This window comes from Balearica regulorum, chromosome Z, assembly GCF_011004875.1.
Source record: "Balearica regulorum gibbericeps isolate bBalReg1 chromosome Z, bBalReg1.pri, whole genome shotgun sequence".
Taxonomy (NCBI): domain Eukaryota; kingdom Metazoa; phylum Chordata; class Aves; order Gruiformes; family Gruidae; genus Balearica; species Balearica regulorum.
The window spans coordinates 43,752,692-43,779,231 of NC_046220.1; the positions used below are offsets into that span (position 1 = coordinate 43,752,692).

General features: G+C 37.7%; 1 protein-coding gene across 6 annotated transcripts in view; it reads left to right on the top strand.

Annotated features, from left to right (window-relative positions):
* The window catches only part of LOC104642053 (TLE family member 1, transcriptional corepressor), an 83,615-nt gene that overhangs the window by 40,525 nt on the left and 16,550 nt on the right, over positions 1-26,540 (top strand). For 3 of the 6 annotated variants that reach the window (XM_075741133.1, XM_075741136.1, XM_075741135.1), the window contains exons 7-14: positions 2,494-2,698; positions 3,445-3,461; positions 11,612-11,728; positions 14,859-14,912; positions 16,439-16,591; positions 17,417-17,561; positions 18,280-18,470; positions 19,877-19,953. In XM_075741133.1, coding sequence (XP_075597248.1) covers positions 2,494-2,698; positions 3,445-3,461; positions 11,612-11,728; positions 14,859-14,912; positions 16,439-16,591; positions 17,417-17,561; positions 18,280-18,470; positions 19,877-19,953 — 959 coding nt within the window. The remainder of the gene's footprint in view (positions 1-2,493; positions 2,699-3,444; positions 3,462-11,611; positions 11,729-14,858; positions 14,913-16,438; positions 16,592-17,416; positions 17,562-18,279; positions 18,471-19,876; positions 19,954-26,540) is intronic. The other 3 variants (XM_075741134.1, XM_075741137.1, XM_075741138.1) reach the window with 2 other exon arrangements.

Here is a 26,540-nt window from a genome sequence, read left to right on the forward strand (position 1 = left end):
AAGGGATATGGACAAGAATGGAAACAATTTAACTTCATTTCCCTGTTTTGACCTTCCCATGCCCACACAGCAAAAGAAGCTAATTTGAGCTCGGTGTTGGAGAAGGGAGGAGGTTTTTCTCCACAAAACCAATTTGAAAGGGACAAATCACTTTTTGTTCTTAGCCAATTGCGCACCACAGCTAGGTAATCCAGCGTGATAGTGCAGCTGGGGACACTCAAGACCAATGCCATGAATGCAGTACAGTACTGAGTGCAGACAACTGCCCTGGCTTAGGGGGTAAATGAGGAGGGGAACAATTAAGATACCATCTCTCTTGAGAGAGCCTCCCAAAACATCAGGTTACCTCCTGATTTGAGGAAACATGCTGGAAACTACTAAAGTCTGGATAAAGTCTGAGAGAGGAGAGATTACCTCTTGTTCTTTAGAGGCTGGATCATAAAACAAAACAAAACAAACAACAAAAACCTTGCAGCACTGTCAGACTTTACCGTGCTCTTTGCTGATACTTCTTCAGTTAAATTAAGTTTCACTAGCAATAGCTGCTTGATTTTGTAGAAGGTGGTCTGCTGCTTTAACTACTTCAGATAAAAATAATTCTTAATACTTCCTTCAAAAAGTTACTTTTTGGGTTGTTGTACAGACATTAAAACATAAGAATAAGAGGTACCTCTCTCTTCATACTGAAAAGTTAGCAAGTATAGTGATCAGATGTACGTATTACAGTAGGCTTTTCGTGCAGCATGTGAAAAGAAATTGCTGATACATGGTGTGAGAAAGATTTGGTAAACTTGTGGCTTTATAGAATTGACTAAAGGGATGGTAGTAAATTTTAATGTTTGTCTTGTATATCAAAAGTAAGTAAATGATGGCTGCATTATGGTTGGGACAGCAGAAAAGTGAAAGATTAGCAGGTACAGTCCAGAGTTCTTCAGTGTCAGTCACTTGTGTCTACATAAACTTATAAACAGCTCAAGGCATGTCATGGAGTGGGGTTATGAGAAATAAAAGTATAGGGGAGCAGTAGTTATCTAAATAGTAATAAATCGTTTACATGCCAGAAGATGTTATGCAGGTATTGTTGACAGTTTGTCTTGAAGAGTTTTTGGGACCTATGAAAGCAGATAAAATACTTTAGGATTATTTTGAATTGAGTTATTTTGCAGTAATTTGTCAAATACTGTAAGCTTTAGTCCAGGTATAAATTCAGTACCTGTCAGCAGTACTGTAACAATTTTGCCTGCTCTTACAGGACCACTAGCATTCACCAGGTCAAACTCTCACGTCTAGCTGAGGCATCCTGTTCAGACATTTGGTTCTCTGTCTTCTCTTTTATCCCACGAATTGGGTGGTACTCTAGATTTTTTCATGGTATCTACCTTCAACAGAGGGATGGTGGAGCGTGGCCAAGGTGCAGAGGTTTGTTCTGTCTTCTTTTCGTACACCCAGGCACAAGGAAGCAGGAAAGAGGCAGAAAATCTGTTTACCTGTAGCAGACTAAAGGGGAGATATGACTAAGCTAAAGATGGTTTTGAAGTTAAATCTTCTAAATAAATCTCTGCTGAGCATTTTGGACAAATTAAATGGTTAGCTGAACTTGGAAAATATTAATCGAACCATAACAGCTTTAATAGAAAATATCTTAATATTTTTACTGTGCAGAAGTCATTCCATTGTAAGGGCTCTGTTTCTAAAATTGCTTACAGATTATTTTGCCAGATTGGTTACAGGGTTGTATGTCTGCTCATTATGACACTGATCTTGCAAGCTGCTTTTGAAACAAATGGATGTATTTTAATTCATGAATACCATATCTTGTTGGGAATTCCATGACCTTATAGATGCTATTTGGAATACCTGGATTTTAAGCTCATAGTTGGTTTCTAAACACAGTGCTAGTTCATTAACATATTTTTTTTTGTTGTTCTTTTCAAAAGCTTGACTAGAATAAAATACAAATTTAACTACACTAAATATGAAATTGAGCAATGTCCTTTAGATTTTATAATATTCAAAATAGAAACCTATTTATCATTTCCAAATTGGGGGACAATAGGGGGGTGAGTTTAAATTAGTCTTGTCAGTGAAACTTCCCCCGCCCCCCAGCCCCCAGAGCAATGATACTCCTTTCTATAGAAAGGAAAAGGTATTTGGGCCTTCTGCTGTTGCTGGCTGTTTGTCACCGGTGATGCCATGGCAGGCAGTTGCTGCCCAAAACAACCTATTAGTAGTTGAACCTGCTCCTCAGGCTGCTGAACTACCCAGCTAGCCTTTTTTTGGTTTATGGGGCATGATCAGAGCTGTGCACAGACAGCATGATATAATGCAGCATCTATAAAATGGTGGAACAAAGAGGAGGGGCTAGATTTAAAACAAACAAACAAATGACAAACTCCATTGTTGATTCTCAACAATTAACCAAACTTCTCCATTTTTCTTCCCAAACTATGTGCTGTGTTGTTCTTCTGGGGATGATGATACTGCTGGGAACAGCAGCAGCAGTTGCAGGCTCAGCATCTCTCCCATGGCCATGGACCTCCAGTGCCTCTAACACCGCATCCATCAGGACTCCAGCCTCCAGGAATCCCTCCACTTGGAAGCAGTGCTGGCCTTCTTGCCCTTTCTAGTGCTTTGGGTGGGCAGTCTCACTTGGCAATAAAAGATGACAAGAAGCATCACGATGCAGAACACCACAGAGGTGAGAGGCATGGCAGGCCTGATTAGGACATTGTCAAATTTGCGCGTTGCTGCAAATTATGTGCATCTCTAAAGAATTCAAGTTACATAGAATGAGAAAAAACTGTTAGCAAACTTAAAAATGTCTGCATATATACCACTGAAACAAAATTCAGCTTTGAAGTTTTCAGTATTTTAAAAGGGGATCACTAGGCGTCACATGCTCTGCGGTTTGCAGGGCATTTTGACATCCTGGTAAATGCTTAGTTGTAACACCAGTGGCCTGCACCATGTTGTGGAAAACTGTTAAAATGCATAGTGGGTAATTTTTTTCAAAGAAAGTACTGTTGTTAAATGGGTGGGTGGGAAGGTAGGGGGAATGAGAAGTTAAATTTTGAAGTGAATGTGTTCAAACAAAAGATTTAGATAATTGCATCTGTTACTTTAGTTTCATAGGCTTAAATTCTAGTACGCAATTAAATATTGGGCAAAATTGCACTTGACTAATTTTTGAAAAGAAAATAATTTATTCTGTCATGAAATAAAACTAGGCTTTGTGTATGGTTAAACTGTAAATCATGTTTACAAAATACTGTAATTTTCAGGAAATCACTGTATTAGGAATGTGCAATGACTTATATAAATAAAAGCCATTTTAAAACTGTTCGCGGCTTGTGTTCTAATTTTTTTCCCCCCTTTTTTATTTCTGTTCTTGCCTCTGTGTCTGAACGGGCATGTCTGTGCATTTCTTGGTTACTGCGGGAGCAGACAGAGAGCCGGGCACAGTAAGTACCAACATTCCTGCTAATGTTTCCACTTCTACATAACGTAATAACCAGACCTTGCATTGTTTGTTTTGCCTTTTAGTCAGTTTCATGATACTAGGCATATGTGTTTTCTGTTAAGATATCTCCTGGTTTATGCAGAACACCAACTCATTTGTTTGGAGGACTGTATGAATCAGGTTTGTTTCTGAGAAGAATGATTTTGCAGAAGCTTGAATTTTAGTTTGTTTATTGGGGTGGGGGGGAAGCTGCAAATCAAACAGAAGGTTGACTGCAACTTAAAGTATAACATTATTAGTCAAAGTTAAGGTTTTTTTTCCTGTAGGATTTTCAGGAATTAAGAGTTGCAGAACAGGTGAGAAATTTAAAATTCATGTGTCGTGACAGTGTTTGGCCCTAGGACTGTCTTTAACTGAATCTGTTTAAGCTGTACTACTGTCTTTACTGCTTAATTTGTGCTTCAGGTGTAACTTCCATAGCAATATTTTTTTCCCCTTTAGATGTAAGCTGTAATAGCATTGGTCTAAAACAATCTAATCTGAAAACCAGCCAAAGAAATACTTTGTTACAATTTTTTATACTGTTGTGTTTTCAGTGATATTGCTATATTAATCTGTTGGAGGTGGGCATGTGCAACTTTCACATCATTTCAAGTAGCAAACCTAATTCTGCTTGTTGATGTCATAAGTGAATTTGGGATCTGTTTTGTTTCTTTTTCTTGATTAGAAAAAACAAGAGCTAGGAAAAGTTTGAGCGATGTTAGTGAAGTGCAGGATTCTCAACCACTTTTCCCTAAGAGCTAAGGAAGGAGGTTTGCAGTGCGTGTCTGTGTGCACACACGTGTGCGGATGTGGGAGTGATGGCTTTGTGTTTTGCTTTGGTTGTTATGTCTCCTGTCCTTGTTCTCTTCCCATCCTCCTCTGCCTTGTCCATCATGTATTTTGCTAACGGGTTTTTGGGTTTAAAATCAGATGCTATACAGCATTGTGCAATTCAGGCTGTGAATTCATCTTGTAGCTGAGAGTAGTTCTTGCCTATGGAAGAAGAACTTCAAAAACTAAACCTGGCTTTTGTGTAGTGGGAGATTTGCAATACCACTTGCTTAGTTTACTATATATGTCAATTTTATTTAATTAAATACATAAAATTGTCACTGCAGTTACTTCTGTCTCCATGTGCATAACTCATGATTGCTTGGTTATTATCTCTAGTAGGTTTTTTTTTTATGCTGGGTTTACCAGTGAGTAACCTTTAAACAACCTGAGGCTTTATTTCATAAAAGACCTTTGCCATATGGATATAATGCATTGACGTTACTACACTGTGGTGGCCATAGTTTCTTTTGGTCCCAGCAGAGAATAATACTTCCTAATTCAGTTACACTTTAATAGCTGAATACAGGTGAACTTAAACTTGAAAATTGTTTAAATACAGTGTTGCATTAGAATCTTGGCTTAACAGTAAATGATACTTTCAATGAAAGAATCATAATTCAAGTGATAGTCAAGTTCAAATTTGTGGCTAAAATGATCATCTGGGAATGATTTGCTCTTTGAACTTCTGTAATTATCTTCTATTTTTAATGGATTTTTTTTAATTTAAAATATATTTTTAAGGATAATATAAAATTGGTCACAAGTACACAAGTCATACAAACAGGTCTGTTTAATTATTACATGTGGTTCCAACTGAACAGTAGGCTTTTATTCTGCACATTAGTTTGTAACATCTGGGTCACCAAGATAAGATCAATTTGATTTTCAGAGTAACATTTCAAGTGTAATTGTGCTGCCAGAAATCGTTGATAAAGGCCTGCTTTCATCATCCAAGACACCAAAACCCATGCTGTTAGTTACCTAAATTAACAGTGGTATTTGATTTTACTGTGCAGTTTTACAGTATGATTTCCATCAAATATGTCTAGTGTGACCTTCCAGTATCATCAGTAGAAGCTGACAGCTTTAAATGTGCAAGTTTGAAAGATTAAAATTTAACACTTGCCTATTTAGTTTTAAATGGAGGGGTTTTTATGTAAGTTTCAGTTAAAGCATATTGTGGCATATTATTTGAGCATATTCATTTTTAAATGAGATCTGGTTTTACTTTTTTTAAAGTCTCCTTAGACAAATGCACAGTCATGAGCTTTTGTGTTTTGTATGTTTAGACATACTTCATAAAGCAGTGAGATTAATGTATTTATAAAGGAATATAAAGATGCAGTGATTTCATCATTCTTGATTGTGATCAGTGTCCATTTTAGCTACTTTTGATATGTCTAAATGGCAAGGGCTATGTTTTTCTTTTTTATATTAAAGTTTCAGGAGGTAAAATGAAAGGAAGTTCTTTGTAAATCCATGTTTGTGAAATATATAACATTTAAGTTAGTAGTATACTTCATAGATGAACTGCTAAAATTATTTGGTCAAAATTAAATTACAGGACTACATGGATAATGGCACGGGAATTTTGGCTGATGTAACTGTAACCATCCAAAACTGAGTCATGTTATTGTGGGAATGCAGGCATCCCTACTATTGTGACAGTCTGGCAGGTAATGAAGCCAGGCAAAGTGAGTTTTGCAACTGAAGCTTAATAAAGTTTTGGGAGTCATCAATACAAAAGAACTTTGATGTCCACATTTTTTTGTCTAGGGAACATACTAGCAACATTTTTCAAACTCATCTTAGGTGTTCGTTTGTCACTTGTCTTCCCTCTGTTCTAGTATCCTGTTAGGACAGTATAGAAATTCAAATGTTCTGAAGTGCTCTGTAGTATCAGTAATAATTTGTAGACAGTGAAATCTGACTTCAGTATGTGCTTGGGTTTTACATTAAGGTTGGTGTTTATCTTTTGTCCTCATGAAAAACATTGAACTTGTTTTCTAATATTTAGGAAGTAAGATTTTTTTTTTTCCTTTTTTTTGCCTTCATTGTTAAGCATAAATGTTGCTATTGTTTTATAAAGCAAATGCTCTTAATGCAGAAAAATACTCTTGTGTTGTTAGGTCTCTGTCCTATTCTTTCCCTCCCAGTCTTGGAGGAAGGGGTCAGGCACAATTGACTGGTACTTTTTGGTTGATATTGTATGCAAACTGTTTTTGTTTTGAGTTTTAATTCTTTTAAATGAGAGGAAAATCATAAAACGAGTTCTATGAAAATGTAGGGTACTCTTCAGTATAGCACTCTTCAGTATAGTATGCTTCTTGGCTTTTGTGAAGAAAGTATTATTTTCCATTATATAGCTTGTAATCGAAAAACTTTAATTTCTTTAATTGGTTATATCTTTTATTTGCTGTGTCGACTTAAAAGTAAGGTAAATCTTACAGTCTTTATGGATGCAAACCACAAATTAGCTTCAGCAGGAGTTGCTCGCACAGAAGAGCTGTGGGATGCTGCATTGCAGTTTAGTTTGTAGCTGACAGAAAGCAGCATGAGGCTGATGACCAAGGACAGGAGGATTGGGGTGTTCTCATATACATTTTTATGGATACTCTGATTCTAACAAACATTAGGTAGAAAATGCTGAAATCAACCTTATCCTCTGTTAGTGTCTCCCAGTTATTGAATCAATGTGGAGAGTGATTCAAATTCATTTAGGCATCTAGATTTCCATGTTCTTAATATGAACATACCAGTCTAAATACAACTTACAATAGTGGGTGAAAAAAGGGTGAAGTCAGTAGCTTTTCATCACTGGTAATTTAAATTAAAACCTCCTGACTTTGTAAGTCAACTTTTGGGTTGGTGACGTGTGTTTGCAAGAAACGTGTTGAACAAATGGAAGTTAATGATTCTTGAGTTGAACAACTTTTGAGTGCAATCTTCTTGTGCCTTGCTTGGAGTGTGGTTAAGCGCTAGTTATTCCTATCAGTGAGTCATGGGACCGCAGATAACTAATGTTTTGGTTGTAGATGCCAGACTTGATCCTGTTTTGCCTGCTCAACAAGGGATTGCCTTTGTGCCTGCCAGCGTATGGGTATCTGTAGGTAGCACTTGTGCGTGGTGCGGCGGTGCAGGTCCAGTGTAGTGGTTAAATAAACACAGCCACCCTGCTTGGGGATACGGGGAAGCGCTGGCTCTCAGCTGAAATAACTGGCTGCAGCGGCAGGCGGGTGCAGTTGGTTTGGGATGCACAGCGAGTCAGTGAGTGGCCAAGCACAGAGCAAGTGTGTGCCCGCCTGTCTTTCAGGGAGAGGGGAGCAGGGGGGATAAGGAGCCCAGCACTAGGGGAAATAGATCTTAATTGGGACCAGGTGTAGTTGAACCATGAGCACAGATGCGATGTAAATACTGTTGTTTAATTGCCGTAATGATCAGCATAAAGTTAATTGTCAGTTCTGTATGTTCTAGTGAGTTGTCTGTGCTGTATTATTATTATTATAACTGGGGCTAAATGAGATACTGTGGGCTCTCAGCCTGTACCTCTGGCACACATACTTGTGGTTTGGAAGTAGTTCCTATGGGGAACGGCGTGGCAGTTGAAGAAGTGTATTTGAATAATGTGTGTTATATTCCTAATAGGGAACCTGCCTTCTCTCTGTGCATCATGACTAGGTTTTCGTTTCACGTTTGCTGCCGGTGGTTTCACTGTTTAACTTTTGCTGGCAGCAAAGTTGCTTTAGGATCCCAAGTTGCCTGTTAAGCAGCCCTTATGCAGTCTGGTAACTCTGACAGGAAGCAGTGTTACATTAGGCTTTTTTTTTTTTTTTCTTCTTTAGAGACTTATTTGAAGGAAAGGGATTAATGTGAATAAATTTTGAATTACTGGAAGAAAAAGAAAACATTTACATAAAATTGATTTTGACCATTTGTTCTGATCTGAGATTCATGATTTACAGATGTTGCATTGGTAATCCCTAATAAATTGAACTCCTAGTATGAAAGCAAGGATTATCCTCAATTATGCATCTAGTCTGTTGAAATTAAGACAAAATGAAAACTGGTGTCATGCAGTTTCTCTTTAGGAAATCAACTATGCATGTGTGTGTATATATATATTTGCCCTTTTTGTACGAACTGATTATTATTGAAGATCAATCCCAATGGAAAATTTCTGTAGTATTAAAAAAATTTACACAAATATTATAGCTAAAAATAAAAAAAGCCCACCTTGGCCTACTTTTGAAAATAAGTCTGATGTTAGTAGGCCTGGTAGAAGAAGTAAATGGATTATTTTTGTTAAAGGGAAGATAAGGAGAACTTGTATCATTGTGAAGCTGTTGCTGCTATCTCCTAGCTAACCCTATGCTTAATAGCGAACATGTAGCAAATATAAACTCTGCCGGAGCTGAAATGAGGAAAGGTGGTTGTAGTAGGCTGTCCTCACTGTTCCCTGTTAACAATATGTCAGTAAGAGATGTCACCAGCCCAAGGCTTATATGATCTTTTCTTTCCCAGTTTTTGTTTGTATTTGCATTTATTTCCTTGTTACTTTAGTGTTCTGGATCTACCATATGCACAGCGTAAAAAGATGCATATTTTCATATTGTTGAATGAAATACTATGCAATTGGTGGTTTGAATTATGGTAGTAGGTTACAGTAGCAAGCTGTTTTTTCATCAGAAGTTATACTTACCTGATTTTAGTCACAGTTGTTAGAACTTCCGTGTACTCCTAAGGTAAACAAAACAGTAACTTTTAAATTATTGAGTTTACTGGTAAATTTTGCCAGAGTAACAGCACGATCTTATTTGCAACTGTCAGTATAGCTAGTGTGAAATAAGTGGCTCTACAACAGCTTCTGGCATGGATGCTCTACTTCCAGAGAATGGTGCTTTTAAATGGATGTGGTGAGTTAGAGAAAGGCAGTGTAAATAGGACCACAGGGGAGATGCTTTGCAGAATAGGCTTGTGAGGACCATAGATTATTGTTATAATTATATGTTTATGTGATAAGTAAGCCGTCAGCCTTTTAAGGAAAAATCAAATCTAATTATTTTTGTTTGGCTTGTAGCACGCAGTGGGAGCTAGGTGTACCTAGGAGTTCCTAAGTATATAGTATGAATGTAGTATTGAAATTCTGCAAGACAAACGGTACAGAATATTGTAAGCATTGTCTAGGTAGACGTCACATTAAACCAGAAAAATTTATCACCCATTGTAGTTAACACATATTTGATGCCAGAATTTGCAAGCTGTTCCCTACATTTCTGTGTAGTAACTTCAAATAGCAGGGTTGCTAATTTTTCCCAGCTGCTGCCCCTTTGCACCTTTCTGTTATTCACACTTGATTTTACCAATTTAAAATGAGAAGCTGAGTCTGTTCACTCTACTACATTTGCCTTCTTTTTTTTTTATTCTAAGCTCTTCAGTACTAAAAATAGATTTTTTAAAATGATTTTTGTTAGTGGAAGTATCTCTTAACTGAAAGACTTTCCTCCTTAAGAAAAGACATTTGCAGTACTGAAACATGTAGTCAAGTTTCAATTGATACCCTGCTTGAGATGTTTCCACTGCTACAGACATGATGGATTCAATATTAAAATGCTGAAGATGAGTTTTAATGTTTTTCTAACTAGTGAATCCTTGAGTTTGTGTGCATCTGGGAAGAGATGAGGGGTTAAATTCGGACTGTGTTTGTCAAGGCAATTAGTTCAGTGATCCAACAAGCCCATCTTTTAGCTGCAAAACATTGCGGTAAAGACATTATTTTGAGCTTCTTTATACTGAATTTCCTTAGACCCTCCTATATGCTTTATGTAAGCCCCTTGGCATTTGTTTAGCTTGAATAGTCATGAATAAAAGAGCTTAGAGTTGGCTTTAAAGTGCAGCTTCTGAAGTAGGAAAAAGAGGATTCAGATTGCCTTATGTACCCTGTTTTGTTTTCCTTCTCCTTGGGACTAAACATTAATGTCTGAACGAAACCTCTGTGATGTCCTCAGGTTTTAAAGGGGAAGCCATTCAGTGCACAGTTCACTGGCTATTAGTGTATGTTTATGATATATTAAGAGTAAATATATCTGTCTCGGGTAGATCTAAGTATTTCCTTTGTGGGCTTACACTTAAATCATGGTATATATGTCGGTATTAGGTCTGCTCTTGTGGGAGACGTGTATGTGTGTAAATACGTATTTACTTATATATTTATGTAAGCATATATTTATTTATGTAAGCATGTACTTGGCTTTTAGGAACTAGGCTTACCAGGTCTTTGTGAAAGGAGATTTTTTTCTCAACTCATTCAGTATTGTTCACAGCATTAACACATCACTGAACAAATTGCCCTCTTGCATATGCTAATCCTGCACTTAAAAGAACTCATTGTAACACGTTTTAATGCTTTAGCTGGAATGGAGACGGAGATGGGAATCGCAGGCATGTCAAATTGTCATGTGACTGAAAAATGTCTAAAATGCCTTTCTCTTTGGGTCAACAGTTTGTACTTAGCATAACTTAGCATGAATGAGAGCAGTCCCTGTAGTTTGAGGAAAAGATTAGTCTTTGCTTTTGTCTTGTGTGTGTGTGTGTGTGTGTGTGTGTGTTGGCCTTAGTTTTTCAGATCAAGTCTGATTAAACAACACTTTAGCCTTAATTTCACACTAGTAGTGAATGTTATGCTGGAAGTAAAAATATTTGATCTTTGTTTGCCATACATTTGCTGAAGACATCCAACTGTAGTTTACTGCAGCAAACAAATGATAACTGCATAACCTTATTTGGTAAATATTTGTTATTTTAAGAGTTAAAGGCGAGTTGCCATATATCTGTCCATGCCTGCAGGTGTAGAGATACCAAAGCCTCATGTATTTATAATGGTCTAGAAGTGAGCAATCAATCAGATTATATTGAGTAAATCTCTTTTATATGGGATCTGTATATTAAAAAATAAATAAAAACATCATTGTTACCTGCTCATGAATAAACAGCAAGTCTGCTTCTCCTAAACAATACATTCAGTTGAATTAGTTAAATAGATGGTGACTGACAAGTGAACTAAACTGTTGATAAGTTGAACAATAAAAATCCAAGCTTCTTAGAATGCATGTAGCTGTACATGTTTGCCTGGAGGACTTTGAGTTGAATTAAATTGAATGAGAGATTATGTAGGTATCACATTTCTAAAGCATCTATCACCTCCAATTTGAGTTTTTAAGTATATATGAAGGAATCTTGAAAGGAATTTTTGATTGACCTTGGTTTTTGTCTTTACAGAGTAATTCTCTGTTGGTCCCGGACAGTCTACGAAGCACAGATAAACGCAGGAATGGCCCTGAATATACCAATGACATCAAAAAGAGAAAGGTGGATGATAAGGATTCCAGCCACTATGTAAGCAAATCTGTGTCAAAGAAATGATTAATTTATTTGCACACACTGTGCTTGTATGAGGAGTAAAAGAGCTGTGAAGAGCAAGGCAATGTGTTTCCTATGGCTGATGTAGTACATGAATATTTGTGCCAGAGAGACCATTATTCATGTTGTGGGAAGAGTAGTGACTCAATAGTTTGGGCTATTGTCAAGTAATACTACTCATCAGGGAATAATGAGCCTGGAGTTGCTGTTTGGGATTCTCGAGTGTTCTGGGGCAAGAGATCCGTTCTGGACTGCTCTAAAACCTGCAGGTTTGTTTGGAATGGAGGATTTTGTTGATTTGGGGGTGGTGGGTGGGTAGTATGTTTTTCTAGTATTACTATTACCATGTTGAGTAATTATTACAATTATTATTGCAAACTGCGTATTTTATGAGGCTGTACAAACTTTCTAAAGATTGCTTTCAGTTGATATGGCAATTTTAGCACAAAGCAAATTGATATACAAAAAAGTTCACAGTTTGTGTTCTGCGTTTTTGACTAGCTTGTTTGTTGCTTGGTTTCAGAGACACTACAGTACAACAGTGTGACATACGTGAACTTCAGAAGGTTCACATAGGGTTTCCACTTCAAGTCTAAATGCTCAGCCAAATCACAGGATGATACTTTAACAGGCTTTAGAGACTACAACCGGTGTGAAAGCGTACTGAAAAGCAGCACTTAAGTCTAACAGAAGATGTTATTCTTTGACATAATAACAATGTGGTAAATTGTCTGGTTTATATGAATCCAATCACTAATTACTTCCTGGTTACTGAAATCCAAGAGAAAATCAAGTGCCACTTTATTTCCTCAGTAGTTGGCAGGGTAACTTCTTTCCGCTTGGACCCAGAATGTCTCTGGGCAGCTATGGGATATCTCCGGAGCTACTGACAGTAGATGGGGTTACTTTCCCCTTTCTGCACATTGTGGTGTTGTAGTACTGTTACTGTTTTGCAAGTTGTATTTTCACCACTTTCTAATAATCTTGTTTTGATTACAGAAGGGTTTGGCAAACTTCCCCATGTTACTCCCTCAGCTTTGAGGGTTTGATATTCCATGGGCTTTTTTCATCTTAAATATTTGAAGATAAAGCATTCTTAAGCTACATTTGATAAAAAAAAAAAAAAAAAAAAGGAAGAAAAAGCTTGACTTGTTTGTTTTTCTTGTATTACTACTGGAAAGAAATAGAAAGGATATTACTGCAGTGCAGAAGCAGTTTGTTTTAATCCACACTTTAAATGTGGCACTCTGTTTGTTGTTCGCTTGAAATGGATTTTACAGATAAAGGTAGCATCAAAATAAAGAATTGAGCAAAACAAGGATATTTGAAAGTTCCAGATTTATTCTAATCTGGAAGAAGATCTGTATTTTTAAAGGTTTCCTGATTCTGCAAACACAGAGCTGCTGATTTAGAGCTCATTTTAGATAAGGCCCTTGTAGGGACAAGGAAGTGCTGCTTTTGTAGGAAGGGAGATAAATGAATTGTAAGAATTGTTGCTTTTGGAAATAAGATGCAAAATTTGACTTCTGACTGATTTTCATGTTAGGACCTGTATGGTTTCAACCTGTGGATTTGTTAGTGAGGAGAATCTTCTGATATTAATAGTACCTATAGGAGATGCCTTTGACAGTCCCAGTAAATTTCTGTTTCTCAAGATGACAAAGTCAGTGGCGTGCACTTAGTCATTGCTTGGCAGCTATTTTTGCCCTCCTCAAGGGTGCTATTTCTGGTGAACAAGTGTCCCATCTACTGTGCTCCCACATGTGCAAATGTGTTCTAACCTATTACTGCCTTCTGGGTGCTTCATACTTTTCAAGAGGTGGCAGATAAATGGTGCTGAAGCTTTCCTGTTCCTTCTCCTTCTGCACCCTTTGTTTGGACAGCTTTCTGAGTGGCAAATAGAGCCACCATTCTGTCTTCAGTGGCACTCTTGGGTCCCTACATGTCTGCAGTATTTCTTGGAGCAATATTCAGCTGCTAAAGCAGAGGGGAAAGGTTGAAACTACCTGTTAGGTTTTTTTGTTTGTTTTGGTTTGGGGTCTTTTTGTTGTGTGGTTTGTTTTGTTTTGTTTTGTTTTAAATAAATTATGGCCTGAAGTGAGAGGAAGGAACTAGTGTTTTACTTTCTGTCTGGAAGAGATGGGGCAGAGCTTGAGTGATCTTGTATGTCTGATTTGTTTGCCTAGAAACTTTTTAACTAAAAGTATTGTTATTGAAAATATCAAACTTGGCCCCACAAAAATTTTAAGCTTGTCATTAATTTGATTTTTTTTTTGGGGGGTGGTGGTGATGTTTTTAAGTCAAGACTCACCTTCTGATTGAACTACCATGGTGCACTGTGGAAATCACTAGATGACTGTCTATCATAGAATGTGTCTGCTGGGGCATCCCAGCCCATTTTAGAGACAGGGACCAGGAAGCACTTGAGTAACCTAACAACTATTGTGAGGCAGTAGAGCAGCTCAGGTGAACACAGAGTTATGTGAAACAGTCAAAATGCAGCTTGACAAGCCACAATAAAACATTTCCATTTAGGAATGTCAAAGTATTTTGGCTTTGTTAGGCATAAATGTTGAAATGCCTTGGCATTTCTGAAGCTTTTTCTTCCCCAGAACTTTCCATTTCAAAACGTCCTTTCTGGAAAAGGAGAATAATTATCCAATTACTTTGAGGAAGTTGATTCATCAAACAAATGCCAAAAAGCTCCAGGTTTTTGAGATGTTTTTTTTCTTTAGGTGTGCACAAGCAGTGATTTTTGTAAGATTAACAAGTAAGATTAGTATATGAAAAGAGAAACTCGTTCTGTTAGGAGTAGTGATAACACTGTTTACAATGGTAATAAGGAGGGGTTTTGGACCATCTTGCCCTGATGGTGAGACCACCACCTTTCAACTAGTTCTACATTATTTGGGTTTTATTACTGAAGCAGAAATAAGGTGTTGTGTTCCTGTTTTCATTGTTTTCCCTATTGCTAATAAGTTAATGAAAGGCTGTTTGCTTTTTGTTTAGGACAAACAAAAAAATGTCTGAGTAGATGCGTAGTCTTTCTCTCTGGGCTCTTAATGTACTAATTGAAATGAACACTATATTTATTTATTTTTAATAGGACAGTGATGGGGACAAGAGTGACGATAACTTGGTTGTAGATGTATCCAATGAGGTAACTTTTTTCATTTTTGTAGTCTTGACATTTGCCCAAAGGTTAAAGGAAAAGTGCATTTAGATGTTAGAAGAAAAAGATTCCTCTGTGTGGATATGTTAAAATATTCACAACATCTCCTTTTTGTTAGTACTGCAGTTACTATGTCTTCTTCTGAGCTTTATCTGATTGCCCTCTCAGCTTTTCCTTCTGCTGCTTTGTCCAGGTCTGTTCCCTCTGCAGTCATGTTCTGATGCTTCACAGCTGCTCTGTAGTGGAGAGAGTTGTGGTGAGATGCAGGTGGAGAGCTGAGGTTTTCAAACTACTGTCTTCAAATGAAAAAGGAAGACAATACCTAACCTTGTATTTAATAGTAGGAGTATTATTAAAACCATTTTTGGTACCTTAAAAATTATGAGTATTTTAATGTCCTGTGTTAAAGACAGAATTTTCCAGAAATATTTGGTTTTTAGAATGAAGTCAGCAGAAGTCAGAATGAAGTCAGTCAGTTCACAAGATTTTCCAGAGGTTGTAGCCACTTTTCTCCAGGGCAGAGATTTGGCAGTTGCATCAAGGTGAAGGGATGGGCCTTTCCTGTTCTTCATCTTTTATTTCATATAACATGGAGATTTGGGAAGCCTCAGTATGGTATCAAGGTGGTTCTGCTCTGTGAAAAGCACAGGGAGAGAAGCTGACAGAGAAGTGTCTTCAGCAGCTCCGAGTGCCCAAATGATGTCAGCCGAGTAGAAAAATGGGTAGCCAACTAGGGATTTTCGTAATCCTTTCAGAGGCCCTACTTAGAATGAAACTGTTCAATAATCAATCAGTAGACTTAGTTACCTCTTGTGAGGGCTGCTTCCTTCCTGCTGCTATTCTCATTAGCCAAAGGAACATGGAGAACCTGCAGAGCTCTGATGGCATTGTAGCTTGCTGGGCTGGCTATTTCAGGTTAAAGTAAAAGCAGAGAGTTCCTCTGGAAGAGAGAAAAATGATTACCTGAGAGGTGATTTCAGTTTTCCTGTACATTTAAGTAGTGAGGCAATTGCAGATGGTATTTAGAAAGAAGTGACAGATACTATGGCGTATAAAACATGCGTCTTTATCTCTTCTGAAGACAGAGATGAGCAAGGTTTGTATGGCCTAAAGGAGATTATTGAAATGTTCGTTTTCACTAGCAGCGCGTGGAGAACATACATGGGAAAAACAGCGTAAACTTACTGCAGTTACTGTTGGTCTTGCTCTCATCACGTGTCGTGCACACTTGCCTTAGTTTGTACTTAGGTATACTTAGATTGCAAGCTCTATGCTTGGAAACAGTTTATGATTACCTGTAGTGTAAAAAAAAAAAACAGATTGCTTACTATATGAACTTACTTATGTCTCTAAATTAATGAAGGAATTATTTTTCTATAGAGATAACAAAATGTCTTGTCACTTGAACTTACTGCTGAAATTCCTCTAGTTTTTTTCCCATAGAGTCCTTAGTGGTGTTTGTGTACCAACCCATGACGCGGTTCTGTGCTGTTCTTCCCTTCCCATTCTTTTAGGATCCTTCTTCCCCAAGGGCAAGTCCCACTCATTCACCACGTGAAAATGGCATAGATAAAACCCGCCTGCTGAAGAAAGACGCCTCCAGCAGTCCAGCATCTACGGCCTCTTCAGGAAGTTCCACTTCCCTCAAGTCCAAAGAAATGAGTCTGGTGGGTAGAAGTCTGATGTCCAGATGTTATTCTTTCTCGTAAAGTGTAACTCTCCATTCTCCTGCAACTACTTGTGTCAGAAAGTACATGGCTTTAAACATTTGAAGCTGAAGTAGACTACTGTGTTTCCAGACCTGTATGGTATTATTCAGCTTTCCTTCTCAGCAATATTTTCTGCATCATTTTGATTTCTCTTATTTCCTACATTTCTGTCAGATGAGTTGCAAATATGTGACAAAGTACAAGAGTCACTTAAGGATTGTTTATTTTTTCTTGAGCAATAGCTGATGGTTTAATGTAGTCTGTATATAGTTACTAAGTTGTTCTCCATGCTTTTGTTAAACTTTTCTAAATAAGCTGTTACTTTTTGAAAACTTTTCCTGCAGTATCACTACTAATTGGATCAGATTCTCTGTAGCTGTTGCATCACAATTTTTTGATGCTATCAACTATGGTGGTATTTTGTACTTAGATTTGCTGCATCCAATAATAATTCAGACAGTAATGATTTCAAGCTAAAATAATTTGGTGATGCATACTGTATTATCCTGAAAAAAAATTAGCTCAGCTTTTTTTTTTTCTTCATGCCAATGGAAGAAGGAAAAATAACTTTCTGTGATTCTTTTCTTATTTTAATTTTGGCAGCAATCAAAAAGGTCAGCATTTCTCTCTCACAAGTTAATGTTGTCAGCATTGCGTGGATTTATGAAAATTGGCTGAGGGACTAGGTAGTAGGTGCCCAGCATCCCAGCTGCTGTTGTGATAAATTGTATAATATGGCCTGGATTAAAAATAATACTCATTTAATTTGTTTAATGATACCAGCATGAAAAAGCCAGCACGCCTGTTCTGAAATCCAGCACACCAACTCCTCGAAGTGATGTGCCAACTCCAGGCACTAGTGCTACTCCAGGACTTCGTCCAGGCCTTGGCAAGCCTCCAGCAATGGACCCTCTGGTTAACCAAGCTGGTAATGCATTACCTCATGTGTTTTTATGGTTCCAAAATTAATCTTTTTTTTACATATGTAGTTCTGTGCGAATGTTAACTAAATGTATTGCTTTGTTCTTGATATCAAGAGAGGGCTTGATGAGAAGCAGATGTTTGGATTATTAAGAGTTTGAATATCTTTCTATCTCTTATCCTTCTTTGTTTACTTTTGTCTTTATCTTTTTTGAAATAATCCAGAGACCGAATGCAATATAAAAAGACTTCTCAGAAGTTTCTGGTACATATTCTGAATGCAATCTTTCCTCCAGCTCTTTGTGTGAGTCTACTAATATTTGCTGCAGTGTAAATCTTGACAAATGCAGGGGGAAGTTTACTTTTGCTATTCAGGCTGGTACAGCACAGTTGCTTCAGACATGAGCTGTGTAAACCATATCTGTCAGCTTTACTGCTTAATTTGGCAAAGGAGAGATTAATGTAAACATGGAATTATTACAGAAATGGAAATAGGTAGTGCTAGAAGAGATTGTTAGCAGTAATCAGCAAGTTCAGACTTCAGTAGATCTTCCTTACGCTGAGTGAATTAACAGGCATTGGTACCGATAAATTATGGCAATGTTTCTTAGCAGTGTAGGTATGTCAGACGGGAAGGTTAGGTGTTGTAGGAGGAAAAAAGGGCTGTTTCCTTCCCTGTATGCAGGAATATATAAATAAAGCTACCCGACTTCATTATTCCATAGCTGCAGGTTTGCGGACACCGTTGGCAGTACCAGGACCGTACCCTGCTCCATTTGGAATGGTACCTCACGCTGGCATGAACGGAGAGTTAACCAGTCCCGGGGCAGCCTATGCCAGTCTGCACAATATGTCACCCCAGATGAGTGCTGCTGCTGCTGCAGCTGCTGTGGTTGCCTATGGAAGATCTCCTATGGTAGGCAATACGTTGCATGCAATCTCAGTCATGTGAGTTGTGGTTCACTGAAAAGAGCTACATGCTTCATTTAGCACTGTCGAATTCCCAAGTTATAGTAGCGCCAGAAGCTTGACAGCTTCACTGTGTGTTTCACTTTGCTGAGTGGCTGGAGAAACAAATTTGCACCTCGAAAACAAAAAATCTCAGTGTTTTTATGTATGTTTCCTTTTTTTCTTCACCTTCATCAGTGCTTTGCCTGATCAATAAATGTCAAAAAATTATTTTATGCTTTAATTGAAAAAGGTAGTTTTGGTAGCTACAAAGTATTTCATTGGTGCTGTGGACATGTGCTTTTTTCTTGCTGAACAAGATGTGTGTTTCATACAGATGTACTAAATTAATCTTGAAGCATGTAGAAGTCTTTTTATCTATGTCCTTGTATTTTGTTTGTTGTGGAAATCAACATGAGAAGTTGGTTGATACATATCTTGGAGCTCTGTGATAAGGTGTGTTAAGAATAGTTGCTGTTGGGGTGCAGTAAGAAAACAGAGCCGTAGTTATAGCCGCTGTCATGTGGAATAACATAGGGGCCTGATTCTGCAAACATGAGCTTGACGGCAGCTTTATTCATAGACAGACTTACCTATGTGTAAATTTGCAAAACAGGATGGAAGCTTGTAATCTTCTCATTATTGTAGGTATGACTACTTTTTTCAAACTGGTAAACAGGGCTTTTACGTGAAAATGTAGAAATTCTAAGTGGCATATGCACTCCTTATAGCAATAAGAATTTTAACTCAGGTATAGTGTTCAGAAGAAAAACTGTGTTCAGTCCAGAATTTCTGTTTGGATTATTTGATGTACATATTTATTCAAGCTATAAAAGTTTAGTGGAATTGCAGTATGTAAAGAGAGCGTAGTATATTTAAGCTGTGGACAAATTTGTCTGCACCCTGTGTGAGAGATCCCTCGGCTGATGTGCCCACGCGGTGCAGCGCCGTGTGGAGCCACGCTGAGATTCCAGCTGGGGCCTGAAGCTGCTGTCCAGCGCCGCGCTGTGCCGGCACGGGTACGTGCCGGCCGTGCCAGAGCTAAGGAGCGCTGCCGCGGCTGCGTGCCGACACACCGCCGACTCTGATTCCAGGGCTGGGGCTATGCTAACACAGGGGCATTTGTGTTATGCTCAGGGGTGTGAATGCATAATGCACATTATTGGTTTTGTATTTGTATATGAATAATTCTAGCAGAAGCATGCCGAGGGAACACATCTTCTTCCCCCGACCCCCAGGAAGGGGCGTGTACTTAGATAATACTGTGGGTAAAAGCTACATTTTGGTAAAGTGCGTAATATCTTAGGGGTGAAGCAAAGGGGCTTGCTGAATGAGAAATTGCAAGTGTGAGATTAATTCATTTTTCCTTGTCAGGTTGGGTTTGATCCTCCTCCTCACATGAGAGTACCTGGAATCCCGCCAAATCTAGCAGGGATTCCTGGGGGAAAACCGTAAGTAACTTTTAACATTTTGGTAACATCTGCAATATCTAGAGGGAATGAAACTATCTTGTGTCAGTGAACAAGAATTCTGAAGGGGCTAGTGTCTGGTTGTTCCCAGGAGATTGTTTTAGACTACATATCCCAAAACAGGTGCGCATATACCTATTTCCAGGGAAAAGCTGTTGAAGGTATAGTTTAAGGTTTTTTATTTCCTCCTTTCTACGGGAAGTTAAGGAAACTACAAACTGGTAAACAGTTGTAAAACGTGTAAGATAAAGACATATTGAAACTAAACTTTGTATTTTATTGAGTGTAAATGTGCAGTGTAAACTCACAGACTCCTTGTCTGGCACCTGTTTTATCAGGCATGAGAGTCTGCAACTGTTGATCACAGTGGTATCTGAAGCACTTCTTTTAGCAACTGATGCACACCTCGCGTAATGGAGCAAGGTCTTCAAAATGTCTGTGTAAGTGTGCAGCTGGAGAGCAAAAGGATGATGAAGCAGTTGTGTAGCGGGTGGTGCATAGATGTAGGATAACTTTTACAACAGGTTCTTTTATTTAAAAGTTTTTACTTGTTGATGAAGAGGTGGTTAAATAAAATACTTCTGTGATGCTGTGGCTTATTGGTGTTACAATAAAATAAAGTCACCAAAACAGCATACAGCTTTTTTTTTCAGTAATTTGGCTTTGGTAGACTGTTGAGACTGAGCTTATCTATATGCATGTGTGACCCCTAAAAAATGTGTATTTCTGGACAATTAAGTCTATGCAGGTACAAACAAAGCACAGACTGCAAATTTGACTAATCTGTTTTCTTGGAGAGAGTTTTCTGACACTCTGTTAGAACCTGTTCTTTGTCCCTTCACACTTCACATTCAGTCTTTTCTTTCAACGGAAAGTTGCAGTTAGACTAGTTTCTCTTTATCTAGATACTTACATAATTTTGAAAGTCACTTAACTCTGCCAATGCTGGGTGTTCCTGTTACATACTGTCTTCTTTACCAATCTATCATGGTTTAATTTTCCCATTTGCAGCTTCAGGAAAAATTCAGAAACTATTACTTTTAGGATACTGTCTAAGTTATGTAAGACACACTGTGGTGAAAGTTCTATAGACACACGTTTCTATTTGCCTTCATCTTGAACTCCTGGTAATAGCTAGTCATGCCCACATCCTTAAAAGTACGCCAGTTTACAGGCAGAAAAGTGTATTTTCTTCTACTCTTTTTCCTATAACAGTAGGAAAGCAGCAGACTTAGATTAGGAAAGCCATCCTGAATGTGTTTTTGTTGTTACCCACCATGCTTCTGAGAACAGACTTAGCTATCTGTTGGCAGTGTGAGAAACCTGTTAAATCTTGAATTTGAAAAGTTGGTGGTATGTTGACAAGATTACTGAAGTGAGGGCTTGGTGAGTTGGTGTTATGTATCAGATGGTGGTATATTTAAATTTAGTACAGTAAGGAACAGGCTTTGTTCTCAAAACATTCTTTTATTAAGGGTCAGACTCATTCTTGCTGACTTTACTAGAATTTGGCATACTTATATAAAACATTTTTGGAGATTGTATAATCCAGTGGCTGTAAGTTTTTGCTTTTAAATAAGTATATTCATAAGCTTTCAGTGACTTATTCCATTAGTAATGTGTGGCAATATATTATATTATAAGCCCTGAAAACCTACTTTTGTTCAGTCAGAAATTTTCTGTGGCTGAGTTCTAGTTGTTGCACTATTCAAGGCACAAAAGCAGTGCATGCATGCTGCTATACTTTGTATGCTGGTATTTCATAGCTAAATTAAAGTCTGTGTGGTTGTGTGTGGGTTTTTTACATCTTTTTATTTAGTGTTTTTAGCACTTTATTTGCAGTACTTCATAGTTAGCCTACTTTGGCACATACTCCCTACCCTCCACTTGATTTGATGTTTTTTTGTGGTCCTATTACTTGGACTGAGCCAATCATTTCCTTCTGTGTGACTCCTTTGTTTATCTTTATTGTAAGTGAGGCAAACCCAAAATTCCATGAACTGATCTGTTAATCTTTCCATTGACAGCTTTAGAATGATCTCTTGTTTTAGTCTTGGCTACAGGTAGCTAGACGCTGTCTGCTACCTGCAGCATCTTAGAGTATCTCTTACCTACATTGGGCAAGTCTCCTGTATTTTCCGTACAAGGTACATGGGTTATATAATCATGCAAACTAGTGGAGTAATCCTGGTTTATTTTAAAAATCTGCCTTTTTCCTACAGTGCAGTTAAGGTGCCACATCAAATTTGTTTTATGAGATGTGGAATTTTATCCTGAGTCTTGTTGCAAGTGGTACAGAGAATTTTCACATTGAACTGTTGAACCCGCAGCTATACATGTATGCTCACAGCTGCACATTTTTATCAAATGGTTATGTTGGGACTGTTTTTTTCACCCAGCCCTGCTTCCAAGAGAAGCAGGGCTTGGTGAAAATTAAGTTCCTTTCTTTCCAAAGCAATGATATTTCTGATAGCACCCAGTTTTCTTTAACCCCTGTGTATTCTGAGATCTGTTAATGACTAGCTTGTTAGTAAAATTAGTAGCCTCTTAAGAACCCACTCCCTCTTGTCCATCTGTTTTTATCAAGGGGCTGTGTTTGGAAAGCTTGTCTTTTGCTTGCCATGTGTTGTAACTTGATTAAATGTAAATCTTTACTACCACCTTTTTATGTTCCTGAATGTGAATCTTTTAGTTTTGCTCTTTGCAGAGTCTAACCTTGTTAGCGGTGGTACAGATGTACTTGGGAAATTGGGTAGCAATCTAGAAAGTCAAAGTGTCTTCAATTTCTTAATTATACAAATGAACTATACTTTGCATTTGGTAGCAGGTTGTGTTGGGTTTTTGGGTTTTCTTGATAAATTATTTCTTATGCTGCATTTCAGATTTTTCATATTACTTTGATATTTTGGTGTACAAACATGTGATCTTATATCTCTCTTCAACTGTTTGTAGTTCAGTAATTCATTTTATGGACAAGGACTTGATATCTATATGTGTGCATGAATGTGTATGAAATAAGTTTTCATAGTCTTGGTTTCAAAGTTGATTCCCATCAGTAGATTGTTTTTTTCTTAGCAGCTTTTCTGGTTTTGGTTGGGGTTTATTTTGGGGAATGGGGTATTTTTCCCTTCCAGGTTGCCTTGAGCCATCACCTAATCAATAATTATCTTTGTCTTAGGTTGGGGGTGGGAAAACAGTACTAGTTTTGGACATGAACATGTGGTGTTTTGATTCATGCACTCTGTTGTTTTGATACATTTAACTATGTCCTGGACTATAAGTTTTTGTTGTGTTGTTGTAATCATGTTTTTTGCTTTGCATAGCCTTTCTAACAAAATACTTGTTTAGCTCTTAGTCTTCTATAGCTGCTAATGTTCTTGAGGATTTCTCGTTGATGTGAACCATACTTTCTAATAGTTGGATTGTGCACTGAACGCAGATTTTGAAGCTCAGTGGTAAGATTTGTGTCCACAGTATCACTTCCCTGCTGTCTAAAATTGTGAATTAATGGTAGCATTGAGGACAAATGTATTCCTCAGTATTTTTTTCCAAATGTGGTTTTAATTGAAGCATGGGATGTTATATGTAGACACCAGAAAAAGCTGAAAATACAGTTTTCTCGTTTTAGTAGGAAAGGGAAATTTCATGTGGTAAATGTTAACTCTTTCAACTTCTAGTTATAAGCTGACTTCTCTTTTTGTTTTTGGAAAAGAATAACATACCGTTCTGGAATTGCCCAAGGCAAAAGTTAAAATACTTCAATTCTCCTGATCTTCATACTTGTTCAATGAATGTACAATGAGGAAAATCTTAAAGGAAGCCTAATTTTATTACATTCTAGAATAACAAATTGTTTTTTCCCCCCTTTGTACCTCTGGATAGAATTATTTGATGACGTGTATGAAGTTAAATATTTTGTTATTTCTGTACAAGTACCTTTATCCTTATTTCTTGGCATTTTGTCCTATATAATGAAACACCATACTCAGATATTCACTGTTTGTTGTGATAACTACAACTAAAAAGAAGCTGGAGTACAAAGAAGAGCTGAAAGTAAAATACAGTCATCAGTAGAAGGAACTGTCTGCTTTTGTGTTTTGCCATTGGGTTATTTTTATGCAAGTTAAGGAATTCTGTTTGAATTGGAGGGATGAAGTGGAAGCTTTTTTCCTTTTTCCTTTTTTTTTCTTTAAGGCATGTTACTTTAAGTAGGCAGGAATTGCATCCATTATATCAGTCTGAATACTTAGAGTAGCTGGCAGTTAGGTAGTTTAGTTGATTTGCCGTGTTCTTGAGCAGTGAATTAATTATTCTGAACTCTCCTCAGCATGGCAGATGATACTTACGTATTGTATACTTATTTGATATCTATGTGGAAATTGGAGGGCCGTAATTACCGGATTTAAGCTGAGAAACTGTGTTGTATTAATATCACCTACTATGTTGTGATACATAGAAACTCTGCAGGCTCTCAGTGCTGCTTTGACACAGATGAGGAGTCTTTGGATGCAATAGATCACAAGAATGTTTTTGTTATTCAGAAAGAATATAATAAGAAGTGACAGTATACTGTTTCTCAGGACTCATTGCTAAATAAAAGGCAGGCAAATTTGTCTTGTAACTGTTCTTTTCATAGTATGCAATTAATTACAAGTGTATATTTACATATTAATTGTTATATACTCAGCTTGTTTCCTATTCAATTGTAATTGCATTGTATAAGAACTTTTTCTTTGTTCGCTGTGATTCTTAGCCCAACATGAGGAAGGGCTATCTTAACGCTAACAGTCATTTCACCAAAGATGGATAATCATGGAACCCAGACATTTTATAGAGGCAGAATGCTGTGAGTGAGACAAAAATCCATGATCATCGTGAAGCTGAGCAGCAATTTCTGGCATACACTGTCAGTTCACAAAGATCATTGTAAAAGAACGAAAATGCACATTGCATTTTTGCAGTGTTATGGAATTCAGATGTCAATAGCAATTTGTTGAGGAGAAAGATGGGTGGTCAAGGGGTACCTGTCAAGAAATACCTTGAGCTTTAGGGAACTCAAGAATTTACCAAATTTTACTAAATATTGACTCTTAAGATTGGACAACCAAAATGCTTGTCATTTTTGAGAATTCAGCCTGTGAATATATCTAGTGCATTAAAAATTGAGTCATTTCTTAATCATATGTAAGTACACCTACAGTTTTGTAGGTGTGGCACTGGAAGTACAGTCCTTCCCAGAAGCAGTCATGGTGACCTGAGGGAGAGGTAGCCAAGAACGACAGCAGTTGAGCTGCAAAAAGTCGTTTGCTCTGCTGTCTCCAGCACTGTGTTCTTCTGGAGATGGAAGCTTTCCTTGTCTAGGGAGTGTCAGTCTTGCAAATGATGCAAGTTTTTTCAAAGTTAAAAAGTATGGGTAATGAAAAGTTATACCGTAATACCTAGTAGGTACAAGTTACTAGACCACCATAAGTATGCTGACAGTGGTGATGTTAGCATGACATGCCACACATCTTCAAGCAGATGGGAACATTTACTGTTTTGTGTGCTTGTCTTGGCAGGGGCAGAGGGATTTGGCAACGTGTAGCCATCCATGTCTTTACACAGTGGATTGTTGATAACTTGCACTGTAGAAAAAGCTGTCTTGGCTTGCTGGTCTGTTTGTTAGGCCCTCAAACTCAGTCATCCTGTCTTGGAAGCAAATGCCTGCTCATGATGATAAAAAAGAGGGACTACTTTTATGGTCTATATAGCCACACTTTAAACACGAGCATACTGGTAAAATTCTACATGATTAAAAGTACACTGGGTAAGTCTCTGGCATTTCAGAGCAGAAGAGTCATCGTAATTCTACAGTATGCATGAAGCACTTGAAAAATGTTCCTATTATCTTCCTCCTACCCTATCTCAGCAAGAACTGAGAAGCTGTGTGTATGCACAGAAGCGTTTCAAAACACCAATTATTTAGGTATTTTGAATTGAATGGAACATTTACGCTGTAACCTTCCATTAAAATAATCACGTACAAGTGGATTATTCATCTTAAACATGCTGGAAAACATTGCTTAATACTTGCTTAATTGTTTTTCTTCTGTCCATGATAAAAGCAAGGGCAGGCTGAGACTTCAAAGTTGTGCAGTTCTGTGTACTCTTACTGCTCACAAATGTTCTGCAGCTGACTTTGATCTGGAGGCCAGGATGGGGCCCAGCTTTTCAGCCTCTTAAGTGCTGTGTGACTCTTTAGTTGGATTCTGTACCTGATCCTAAGCAGTTGTTCAGCCTCAAGCAGTCTTGCTGCCACTCCTCTTCTGCTTCCTCTCCCATCCTGTGTCTCATCTGTTTAGTGAATAACTACTTTGAGACAGTCCTCTCTCTACTCCTCTTCACAGAAATAACACAGATTTCTAGTTAAGGCTTTATCATTATATACATTTGTATGTAATTCTTCATACAAAAGGAGAGAAAGGGTCCCATGGGAAGAAATACATTTGATATACTGTGCATCTTGCATACATGTAAGGGAGTGAACTTTGCACTTGTTTTCTTATCTTGCATTTCCCATTCCTGACATT